At 38.4% G+C, this 13,073-nt stretch overlaps 1 protein-coding gene across 1 annotated transcript; it reads left to right on the top strand.

Annotated features, from left to right (window-relative positions):
- The first annotated feature begins 6,071 nt into the window (after positions 1–6,071).
- Positions 6,072–10,044, top strand: LOC112455691. Its single transcript, XM_025017788.1, has 5 exons — positions 6,072–6,160; positions 6,527–6,904; positions 7,243–7,411; positions 7,600–7,784; positions 9,324–10,044. Exons 1-5 carry the CDS (start codon positions 6,140–6,142, stop codon positions 9,531–9,533), a joined length of 963 nt encoding a protein of 320 aa, XP_024873556.1. The 5' UTR covers positions 6,072–6,139; the 3' UTR covers positions 9,534–10,044.
- Positions 10,045–13,073: the final 3,029 nt, after the last annotated feature.

The following is a 13,073-nucleotide window of genomic DNA, read 5'->3' on the forward strand; positions in this document are numbered from 1 at the left end:
AGATTACTGAATCGCCGTGAGGCACTTATTTTAGCATCAAGTAAGGACACCAATTGGCGAGCCTAAAGACTCCGACGAAGATGTTATTACGTGATTGTTGATTCTGGATAATCGTCGGACGCAAATAATGAGCGAAGTTGACGAGAGTCTCTTTTTATTGCCACGGAACTCTAGATAGTTTCTCGGTCTCTTGGTTTAACTCTTAGTCTCTTTCTGCTTCTCCTTCTTTCGCCTTCCATTTCTGGTTCCGACAGTCACTTCAGGGTGTCAGGAATGCTTGACTCGAGGCATGGCATCCCGCGGAGTTGGCAGGGTCCGACAATTAAAGGTGCGTTCACAGCGATCGTTAATTCAAAAGGCATGATGTTCATAGCTCACAATCTTCCATATCGGAGAGAATCCTCGATAAAAAGTGCTTGTAAAAACATCGTCACGGCTCATTTTTAATCACGGGCTCGTATTCACCGAGCGTCTCATATAATTATACTAATAATACCTATAATCGTTCGATGATATTGTTACAATATTAATCTTTCTGATGAGTCAATATGTAATCGACCACATTTCACGAAAGTATCATTAGCTAGTCAAAAGAAAAAAAAAACTAGATGTTAATCTCTCAAAATCTAATTTAAACTCCACAAAGCTTTTAGGAAAGACATCAGACACGGATCTCTATTCTCACCATAATTTCAACGCGATTTAAGAGTTCTGAATGCTACTTAAAATGGTCGATCTCGACAGGAGGTCTATCAAGGTAATACTCGCGCGCGTCTGTAAACAAATTGGAGCACTCGAAGACAGTCGAGTGTCATTCAGATAGTCATCGACACGTATTGCCGACCTTCCAGTAGCGACCGACAGGAGCGATCGGTACCGCTGTGTATTACACAATGTTGTTATCTCGCGACGATAACAGATCATCGTGACTAAGATCGCTGTGTAAGTATAATGTGTCTAAACGACCGGGAGTCACGGATAGATAAAATCGAAGGATAAGTAATGGCTCTAAACCACCTATCTAACATTAGAATCCATCAAACTAGGAAATGAGATGTTTGTAAAAAAAATTGTGCGTAAACGATTAATAACACGTGTACTGAATGATCTGCAGACATAGCATCAATGCATTATTTTATTTTCCGGATAGCTTGAGAGCGCAGCGGATCTTTAAACAGCTTTTTAAATTTGTCTCATTTATATCATTTATCTTTTATATCAGCTTTCGCGGTACTCCATTACAAAACCGTGTCTCTTTCATAAGGGTTAATGTAACGATCCTTCCTCCTCTCGAAAAATTCTGGTCATTTTGAAAAATGGAGCGCGCTGCGTCACGACGCCGAAAGTCGTCCGGATAATATCCGTAATATTCGGACGACTTACTAATAGCCGAGGACCACGCAGGGAGAGGAATTACTTATTCATGCGAAACTTTCGGCATGGAAATTGATTAAGGCCGATAAATCAATCACCTTGGCGAGATGGCGACCGGTCCCGCGATTTCTGCGTCAAAATTAATAAATCGATTTAATTGATTTAATAAGTCGATCGATTTATGGACGCAATCAGTGTCGATCCAGCAGATTTATAGCTGTTTCTTCGCGTAACGGTCCTCTGAACGTGAACTTCGCCAGGGCGCATCACTAACGCGGATGATTCGTCGGCCTGATCCTGAAAAAAAGTATACCCCGGTCGATATATTATAATGTGCATATAACGCTCAATTTGGAGCCATAATTCCGATAGCCATCTATACTAACTATCGACAGACCTTCGAACGCGGTCGAAGGTGTTTTCGTTTTATTTTTTTATATATTTTTTATTTCTATCAAAGCCTATCTATTTACATCATATTAATTAATTTACATTTTCATTAGTTTTCTTTTTTTTTTCTTTGAAAATTTATGATTATGTTCAAATAAAACTTGCCTCTAAAAAATAATATAAAATCACATTTTTTTCTTATTCGTAAACGTGCAATTTTCGAATGTTTTTACACGAATAATTCAGGCATTTTTCTGTAGAGGATTCGTGATGAAAAAGTGTAGTCGCTAAATCGTTCGCAGAGTCAATAATAAACGTCACCGGCTTCAGAAAATCAAACAGTGATACAAACGCAGCGTCTAAGAAGAGAGCGTCGAAAACGCGCGAAACGCTGCGTCAAGTCATGCGATTGTATGTAAATCCCAAACGTTAAGTTCGCGGTAATGCGAGGCATGTTGCGTACGGTTCGTAGCTTGATCGGTCGATTATTAGACGGACGATGTGACTAGAAACACATACCCTGCCGAGTTGCGGGATCCTGATAAATTTATGATAACAGCAACTGGAAACAAAGTGTCAACGTGATCCGCAGAAAAAGGACCGCGCCGCGATTTTTACTACATCTCTGCTGGTGTGCTTATTAATCGATACTGACGTTAATCCATATATAATTGGAGATTAGACTTAATACGAATGCAGAAAGAATAAGAACTGAAAGGATAAGTCGTATATAATGAAAAGAGAAAGAGAGAGAGAGAGAGAGAGAGAGAGAGGGAATTAAATAAATTTTAGAAAAATATATCGCAAGAGTGTAGAAAAGCTTTCTTTTCTTACATATATTATGAAGAATAAGAAAGAGGCCGCAGACAGAATGGGTGATGATTATCCGCTCGATAATACGCCGATGTGAGTTACCCGAGCCGGGGATTAAGCATCCGCGCTTGCAAATTTCATGAATAAAAATTCTGATCTCAATCCAACGCCACCTGTCGCTGCAATTATCCGGCTGTTCGGTATTTCAAAACGGCTTAGCTTTACACGCCTAGGCCGCGGCCTAGTTGCGATCGTTATTATTGCAAACGCTACGATCTATTTGTTACAGTGCCGGCTTGCGCGCGCCGGCACAACCGGCTCTTTAATCTTATTAGAAATCACGCGCGAAGAAAAAAGGAGATACGCGTTGTATCGATAGGATAGCGAGAGGATAGCTGCTGGCGATCGCAACTTCGCGATAGAATCTTCGTTAACCGGAAGCGCGCCGGCACACATCGCGATTTAATTCGCGAGGCTCTCGATATCGATCTCGAGCGGACGCTGCCCGCTTCCGCGACTATATCGATATCCTTTCTCTTCTGTTCTCCGGCAAATCGCTCGTCCCGATTTTCTTTCCTCGCGAGACGTCCTGCCATCAACGAGCGCGATCGGTGCTCGCCCGCGGCATAAGAATCGCGCGTCGCTGTCGATTTCTGGCGACCTTTCGCCCATCGATGACGAGCCGGCCAGCAATTGGCCGCGATCCAATTACGTTCAATGAAAGTTCCCAAGAGCGATTTATGTCAAAAGTTCTTACACGTCCTGCCTTTCGCCTCCGTCGACAAAAACACATTGATCCGTGAATCCTGTTTCGACTTTCCACCCACGCAAACGTGCTGTGCGCGAGCAAGCGAGCTCTTTTCCGGAATGCTGCTTTCGCCTGTGCCCCTAGCTCCCACCTGGAAACATAGAAGGTATCGCACGATTAATGGATAGAAAAGATAATTCTATTAACAAAACTACAAATAACGATATATTTAAGTCAATATATGTTTAAAAGCTTTCAAAAGTTATTGGAGAGACATTTGATGTAAAATAAAAATAAAAATAATATGAGAAAGAAATCAGTGATGATTGAATAGCAATCGAATTATTTTGCAAAAGAGACATTTTCAGCGCAAGTCTCTTCTATATGTCCTCGAAGTGTGAGTATTATTTTCCGGGCGTATTATTCTCGTATCTCGATGGACGCGTAGGCGTAGCACGCCGAGGCTGTCGGTGACGGGTAAAAATTTATTCGACGAGCACGAGCTACGCAAACGAAAACAGAGAGGAAGAATTATAGAGGTAGCATCGCCACGCGGTGCATCGCAAGAAAGAAGAAGATAAATCTCATGAGAAGGTAAAATGGCTCGTGGCGCGGCCGATTGTCCGATGCCAATTGGGTTAAAATCTGAATAGCGTAAATTGGCGCCGCGCCTAATAATCGCGTTATTAATGAGCGCTAAGGCCGGCGTGAGCACGAGCTCGCTTTAAGCCTCTTCCCGCTTCGCGAGATACGAAACTTAGCAGAAATGTTAATTGCACCCAGGACAAATCTATTGTTTGACGATTTACTATGCCGTGCAGCGCAAATATACACTTGTCTACATAACGCTTTTAACGGCGTGCACATAAATTCGGATATTTATATGCACGAGCGCAGTCCGGTTATTCTTACGGCGCAATTCATTTACGTCTGTATTATAAAATTTAAACGCTTGAGTCCATGCCAGTACATTGATTTCTGCTCTCTAATAAAATATAACAACGTATACATGTTTGTTTTACATGTAGAAATAATTTGGGACGAAAATACGTGACTAGCACTCAATAGATCTTTGCGATGATAGGTCATATGTGAGTACTAACATACGTGAACATTATTCCCCGATACGGCACCGCTGCACGTCATTATCTTATTATTCGCTACATTATTATTATTATTATTACTGCCGGGAACGTCAATGAACCTGTCTGCGATTAAAATTATCATATAACTTTCGAATTTGATGATTTCATCTGGCTAACTATAGGGCGCGCGCGGCCGTTCGGTTTCGCTTCTGCGAAAATGAATTTTATTGCTTGTTCGCTCCATATAAAATTACGAGAGTGTCGTTTAAATTGGATTCCCCTTATCGCGCGCGACGGCGAGACGGTGCGTGCAAGGAGAGAGAGCAGGTGCGCCGGCTTACATGCATCGGGCGGATAATTTTCGTAGCTTGTTGTCGGACTAGGAATCACTCTCGCAATCCCTATTTATAATAATTTATGAGATCGTTTAAATTCCATATACACCGTCGTGATCTCGTTTAACGGCTCATTTTTTTTTATTGGCCGCACGCGGCGCAGATCCAGCCCATGCAGATAAGAAAGACGAATCATCCTGCGGGTCATCGTCAATTCTCAAAAAGCCTCCATCACAGTGAATATTGCATCATCGAAATTACGATAATTTTTTCATATCGGTGCAAAAATGTAAAATTGATGGTCTCGACTCCTCAAGACTGGATTATAAATATTGGATTGACTTTCATGTTATAAAGAAATCCATATTTCTAGCTACTTACATCCTTAAAAACAGCAGGTTGATGAGACAAAAAATCTGTGATAGACGTTCGTTAACTTGAAAGCAGGTTTACATCTGAATGAACGTTATCGCGAAATAAATTCGGTCTTTTGTACGATCAGTTCTAAAACAGTTGAGTTCCGCTGCGTCCTCTTTCAAGTTGGTTGTCAATAACGTAATAAGAATTTTACTGATAAATTTAGGATGCAGTAAGCCGTTTTGTTTGTATCATCTTGCGTTACAGTCTGATATTGCCGTTACATGTAATTGATTCACCCGAACTGGGAGCCAAAACCCCTCATGACCGTTGCGGGGTCCTTTGACTGGGAGCCAAAACCCTCCATGACCGTTGCGGGGTCCTTTAGAGAAAAGCGCATTTATTAAACGGAAGTTACTCTCTAAATCTGAATCAGTGAATAGTACTGTGAATTAATGAATAGTCACTAATATCATCAGTGTAAAGGATGCCACTGATTCATAAAAAGTGGCATACTTTACACTGATATCAGTGACTATTCAGTAATTCAGATTTAAAGAGTACGAATTGTTGTCCAGTCGTTCCATAATGCTTGCCGTAAGAACGACTACAAGAATACGCACGTAACAGGTGAATTAATTTCATTAAAATTAAGCATTAATTAAGTCAACGAGGAAACCTAATTGTCTGTCAAAATATATACATGGCACATTATCACTTCACATACCTACTGCCAATTAATATAGATACATGTTTAGCAAATTATTTATTTTATAAGATTGAAAAAATCTCGAATTATAAACTGAATAAAATTTTAAAAAATTTAGGCCAGTTAGTCAATCACCAAGTTGCAGCAACGATTTTAAAAATTTAACGACGTCTGTATTTTTGCCTCGAAACGATGTCACAATGTGCAAACTGACGACATTATAGAATGCGGAAAATTCAACATAACGTCAGCGATTTTTCAGGTTATTTAAGTTAGTCCACTGAGGAATCGCGTTAGTCACATCAAGTGAAACTGTAAGAGCAACACGATGTTTTCGCACCGAGGATTAGTGAGTAAACTTTTCTGACATATGTTATATGACATATTATATTTATTTAATATTTTTATGAGTTTTTAACTTCTGGAATTAGAACTTTTTAATAATAAAGTCATATGTCATCACCGTTAGACAGAAATTTTGTAAAAATCAATACGTAATAAAACGTTTATTTCTTTTCTACATTTTACTTTTCCTCTAATTCAAGTTTATCTACTAATAAAATAATATTCCATAGTAAATCCATAAATATGTAATCTCTCTCCCAATAACTTTAAATTATTAAGTAAATAAATAATTTAGGGAACAAATTTCTGCCATATCGAATATCTATTCAAGAACAATCTGCATAAAATTTACTTAATCATTCTTTTTCAGTTCTTAGCAGTGACTATCTCATTAGCAAGTATCGTACTTGCTAATGTCCTCGTTCAACCCGGGTATGAACATCAATACGATAGGAATCCACGCTATTTGCAACATCAGTCTGTTTCGCAGCCCTGGATAAAATCTCCAACTGAGCAATATCGCGCAGACCAATTACCGAACCAGGAATCAACGCAATATCTTTCGGGAGTTCAGACGGTGTATCCCTATGAATCGAACCAAGCCGATGCTCGTTCGCATGTGTTAAGCTATCCATATCATCCATCGTACCACCATTATCTACCAAGGCCACACCATGTGCATTTCGCAAGAATAGGAGGTCATGGATATGTACGGCCCTCGGTGTATGTCGGCCATCCTCAATCTTTGGTAAATGTTCATTATCCTATTATTTGATCTGAGAAAATAGTATAAATATAACGTTTCGTTAACTTAACATTCGCAATATTTTATTTATATTACTATTATTTCATTGAAAGTTCAAATTTTATTTAATTTGATATTTTTAAGTGTAATATTTAATTAAAAACACCTGTATGTAACACCTAGCAATTTGCTTATGCGATAAATATGTACGTCACTGTATTATTGACAAACAGCTTTTCTTTGAGTTAATTATATAACAAAACGCTAATATTTGTCGTGTTTTTGTACACGAATTGATCATGTAAGATACTGAATATTTCATAAGAATGATATTTCTCCAGATGGTACACAACCGAAGGAAAAGATCGGATTCTGCAAGCACTAAATCGAGTAAATCTGAGGTCGTTGCACATGACAAGGATGTGACCGCGAAGTCGCCCTTAACTGACGCCAAGCATCCTACAACCATCGACTCGTTACTTCCAGAACATGAGCCTACTGATACTACTGGTAAATATTTCATAGAACAAGATTAAAATTTGACATCTTCAAATAATAACCTAATGCACCGCTTATCTTAAAAGTCGACGTGTAACTTCAGCTTATACGAGTTCCAATGAGACGGGAACATAAATCATTGTACCGATATATTAATACCGATATATTAATACGCTTCAATGTAAACTGTTCAATTTCAGAGAAGCGGGTGGAAAACCGTCAGATTAATGACTATGTAACAAATCCACGTTCATTCGGTTTTTACACGGAAAATATGCACCCTGGACGTACATACAACATGCCCTTCGCCAAGACAATGCAAAGTATGATTCAATGGTTTTATACAAATCATTATACGCAACCTTCATACGTCGCCCAAGACGAGGTATGTTGCAACGATTTATTTTAATATAGACTTTTTATGAGATTCGCGCAATATCTTCGAGTTTGTGGAAATCGGACGATAACGATTATAGTAGTAAATTTTTATGTGTAGTAAAGTATAATAGTAAAGTAGTAAAGTAGTAAAGTTTTATGTGCTTAAAAATTTTTATTTTTGTCCGATCTATAGAAATTTAATTGATTATTACCGGGACAATATGAATTTCTTGCGCAAATTTTTTTCAATTAAAATCTAAAAATTTCATTAAATTTCTCAATTTAAATCTGATTAATGAAATGCACTATGTGCACAACTTTAATATTGAAAATGGAACATTTTTCGAACATTATAAATGTGTTTCATAAAGTTTAAAAAATATTCTTTTCACAACACCTCCACGGAAAGTCCGACTTTCCATGTTTGTAGAGAGGGGCGAAAGTGGCCAATTTCACGCCAGGGAGGAAAATTGTTACTTTCTGCCCACTAAACAGGGAGAAAAGTTTTTACTTTCCGCCCGCTGAACAGGGAGAAAAGTTGTTACTTTCCGCCCGCTAAACAGAGAGGAAAGTTGTTACTTTCCTCTCTAGGGAGGAAAATTGGTACTTTCTGCCCCGTATAGCGGGCAAAAAGTAAAGTAACGGGCAATATAAAATCGAGAAAATAATCCGATCTTCGAATTTGAAAAATGTAAATATTAAATTCACTAACTAATAAGACTTTTTCTTTGTAAAAATTATATTAATTTCAATAAATAAAAAAATAATTACTATTTCAAAAATTACTTGTATTAAAACACTACTGATTTGGAATTATTTTTTCTTAATAATATCACTAATGAGATAACTAATTATATCTATTTACATAATATCCCTAAATAAAATCCCAAATTAATCAGATTTATTGCAATAATTAAAATTATTTATATCCGATTGTGATCGGCGTGCAGTAATAAGTTGGAATATATATGTATATATGTATTATAATAATACATATACACAAAAATTAATATTGAGTTGCCTAAGATCTAAGCTTAGACCGAAAACGGTTTATATCTTATTCGAAAATTTATATTTCTTTTTGAAATTTTATTATTATTTTAGTTTTATGTTATGTGGGGGGCTTCGCCCCACACACCCCCCACCAGGAGCTTCACCCCTGGACTCCGCATCACTCTCTTTTTCTCTTTCTATTTAACTACATCGCGCGTACAAACTGTACGAATGGAATATTAAACGCATACACTCTACAAACATTCAAAAGTCGAACATTTTCCATAAAAAGGTGTTGTGAAAAATATCGTGTGCACTTCGGGTCGAAAGCTTTTTCGGACTCATGTGATTTGCCGCCCTCGCCTTTTCACACTCGTCTGAAAAACGCTACTTTCGCCCTTTGGTGCGCAATATACTATTTCTGCAATGTAAAATATATAAATATTCGTATGATCTATGATACAAAATATCTTATATAATATTTTTAGAAAAAAAGAGAAAGAACGAAACATTTTTTAACAAATTTTAATAAAACGCATTATGTATGTTACAGGAAATCATAAATATGAACACGATCAACACGGCAGAGCCAAGCCAGCACAAGACATTACAAATTCCTTTTTACTCTGAAATGACACCGAAAGCTTACCAATATACCGATACGGCGGCAACACCTACTTCTGTACAATCTCAACCACCTTTCGTTACCTATGTGCAAAATCCATACATTATGAAACGACAACAGACCGTGCCCAAATTATAATTTTAACTATTTATTATAATTATCCGAGGTATTGGAACAATGATTGGAGCAATGAAGGGGGAATAGAGGATTACTTTATCCAGTTCAGCAAGATAAACGGCACTTTACCTCCTCCTAGGCTTGGATAAGAACCACTGGAGATAAACGGAAAACAATGATGCCTTGCGATCCATTTTACCCGCATTGGGAGAACGCTCATACTCGAATAAGTGTCAAAGACGAAAGATTCAACGACTACAAATATACACCGCCTTAAAAAACGTTTACTAAAGTTTTCGAGTAGTAAGTGTTATACACAGATATGACTCTGTTATCAATTTCTGCCACGTTACCTTGAAGCAACGAGTTGATTGATCGTAATGGTTTTCATGTTCTATTTATTACACTTAATTACTATTATACCATGCACTCTCAGAAAGGATTTCTAATAACGAGACAAAAAATATTCTTAACATGTTTAATGTCATCATAACCTGAAGCAGTATAAAAATAAAACAATATTAAGATTAAATTAATAATTCCTATTCTCCTCTGTCGAATAAAATAAGATTGACTTAATATCTTGAAACAAGAGTAATTTATATAAATTTAAGCTTATATATTATTGCGTTTAGACTAAATCTTCACGCGATGTTAGCCGTGTTAGCGCCACAATATTTAGCGCGAAACCGTAAGTCATGAAAGGCTATTGTACAACAACCTTTTTCGTCTGACGTTTTTCTTTGCCTTAATTAATATATATGCTACGACAGACGTCTCGTTCTCTCAGCCATACGCGAGTAACGTGTTCGTACCTGTGGTGGATCTGATTTATTATGAATAAAAGTTTACCAAATAATATCTGTGTTTTCGTTCATAATATCTGTGTTTCAAAAACCCTTACTTTATTTTATCACAAAAAGAAACTTGGAATAATAACATAAGATTCCTGACAATCTACCCTAAGAAAAAAATGTCCTGGATTTTAGTAAATATTTGTTTCCATACAAATGTGACTCCATTTATTAAAATAAAGAAAATTTCCATTTTTATTAGTATATGTGTATTTACTGAGAAAAAATATACTAATAATAAAAAGAAAAATTTTCTTCATTTTAATAAATAAAGTCACATAAAATCCAGAACATTTTTTCTCAGTGTATAAATTTTTTTCCGCAAGAGTATAGAATAAGATTTCCTTCAGATCTGTCTATAGTTGAATCAAGAATATTATGAGATTATTACAAATTGCTATCTAAATCTTTCTGAGAAAATTAGAGGAATAGCATCAAGATTATTTTATTCTAGATTTAAGAATTTCTCTATTTAAGATTAAAATATTCTTCTTTCAATACAAAATATGATTGGCCCTATTTCGATCCTGTTTTATGATAGATTGAAGAGTAATAGCATTGTATCTAGAAGTCTTTTCTGCGGGTGCGCTAATAGGAATGCGTCCGCAGTCTCTCTAGGGTTGAACGCCGCATCCTCTCGACTATCACTATCGACCGCTTTTAATTGGACGAAATTACAAGGTGCGTAATGCGCGGGGCAGAGCCGTAGGGGCGGCTTACGTGCGCGCGAGAGGTTGCACTCTGCCTTCGGATACAATATATGACCGGTGCCCGGTACCGCCGCCGCCGCCGCGCCGCCGCCGCGCTCCAACCTGAAATATCGTGCTTTACCGTTAAGCGAGCAAAGACGGTTAATTATCCCGTTTAAGGCGGAGGTGAAAAGCTGCAATCCCTGGCCGTAGCGTTCGACCGAGAGACGTTGCTCGGTCCAACAGTCGGCGACGTCAAAAATACCATAGCGGACAGCTGACTCGACCATTCAGAGGACGTCTTGATACCAGAAAGGAGGATCTCCCCTAAAATTCGTGAATTCCAATCTAGAGATAATGCGAGTTTTGAATAGGATAAAGGGAAGCCGTCCGTCCGTTCGCGTGCTTATAAATGGCACAATACTTTATAACTGCTACAAACTCGAAGAAAGAAGAGGAATGGAAAGAAAACGAGAGAAAGCGGCTATCGCGCGGCGTCTGAATATAGAAAAAAAGTCAGCGCTGTTTGCTTCCTCCAACTTACTACATTCGTTACAATTTCATTTGAATCGCATATATTATGAGGGCGCACAATGGCCCCTGTGTATAGCAGCAGCTACCGCAATTCAATTGAATCGTGCGAAGCCGAGGCGAAGCCTTATCGCTATTCTTTATGCCTTCCCACGCGTATCTTTTACGATAATGCGCGAGATCGCATAAACGCGTGATTCTTATGATAATACGCGAAAGGCGCGTAAAGCGTTTTATCCGAGGTTTTATCCTTACGAGCTGGAAGCGCTCAAAGAATTACAGTCTCTCTGTTCTAAGATGGAATAAGTCAGTTAATATCATTATGCAATTTTTAATAACTTGTAAGCCTAAAAACTGGTACATTTCGAATACATTATGTACTTGTGTCAGTTTCTAAATATTAATATATGTAGTTTCTTTCTTAACAGACATCAGCGTTCTTTCAAAAAGAACGAATAATTTCTTAGAAAGTTAAGGCTTCGGCGTCTTTTTCGATTTATTACATTTTTTTTCTTTTTAGCCCGATACGAGATCAGTGACGACAGCGAGAGATCAGTTACAGACACGGAGAAATGGCGAGATGACGAGGAGTCGACATCGAGTCGAGGATTTATCCGATCATATGCGGGCGAGTATCAGTTACGTTCCTCTTCGTGGGTGCAACCTAACGAAGGAGCCGTCACGGCACCCATTCTTGCGTCAGATTAAAACGTTTTTGCGCCCCATTCGAAATAAGAAAACGCGCATGGAACCGGCACGGCACGGACCGTGTCCTTCTTTTCGTCTCGGGACCGGGCCGACTGCCGGATTAGTATCACACTCGCGATGCCTGATGGGAATTAACGACGACGGCGATCGTATCGCCGTTGAATCGATTCCCACGAAACGCGGTCTTCCACACTTCATCCTTTGGTCTCGGCCCCATGATCGCGAGATAAGACACTTATACGTGCTCGGATACGTGACAAAGTAATTAAGCTTTCGAACAAAAGTTATATACATTGAAAATCGCGTCTCGTCTCTCGACACCGAGGTGGATCTCCTTTGAAGTTGATTTAGTTGATGCAGCGTTATAAACCGGAGTCGCGAGAACTGATGTCTCGCAATTTAATCCGATCCAGTCTAATGTCTGATAATTCTGCGCTAGAAGCTATATGTATTTTAATCGAATCGTTTCGATATAGAGTACATCAAGTAGTCTTAAATTTGCAACAAAACATCTAATTTAGTTTTTTAATAAAAATTGAGTGATTTCTACCTCTCACAGATGTTTATTTGCTTCTTATCAGGCGCAGCTAAATTATTGTACACGCCTATTGAGAAATTCGCCGCTCGTGCCGATTGGAAATCGGTATGTCAGCGAAATTCGTCGCGCCTCGATCGATTTCGCCAGCCGCGCGTAAAAGCGTAGGTGTCATTCCGGACCTCTCGCGGGGACCGGTTTCAAAATATACTAGTGGTGCCCGGGGCCCGGTTTCCCGTTGAAT

This window comes from Temnothorax curvispinosus, unplaced genomic scaffold (genome assembly GCF_003070985.1).
Source record: "Temnothorax curvispinosus isolate PA1 unplaced genomic scaffold, ASM307098v1 QBEX01006321.1, whole genome shotgun sequence".
In the NCBI taxonomy this organism is placed as follows: Eukaryota; Metazoa; Arthropoda; class Insecta; order Hymenoptera; family Formicidae; genus Temnothorax; species Temnothorax curvispinosus.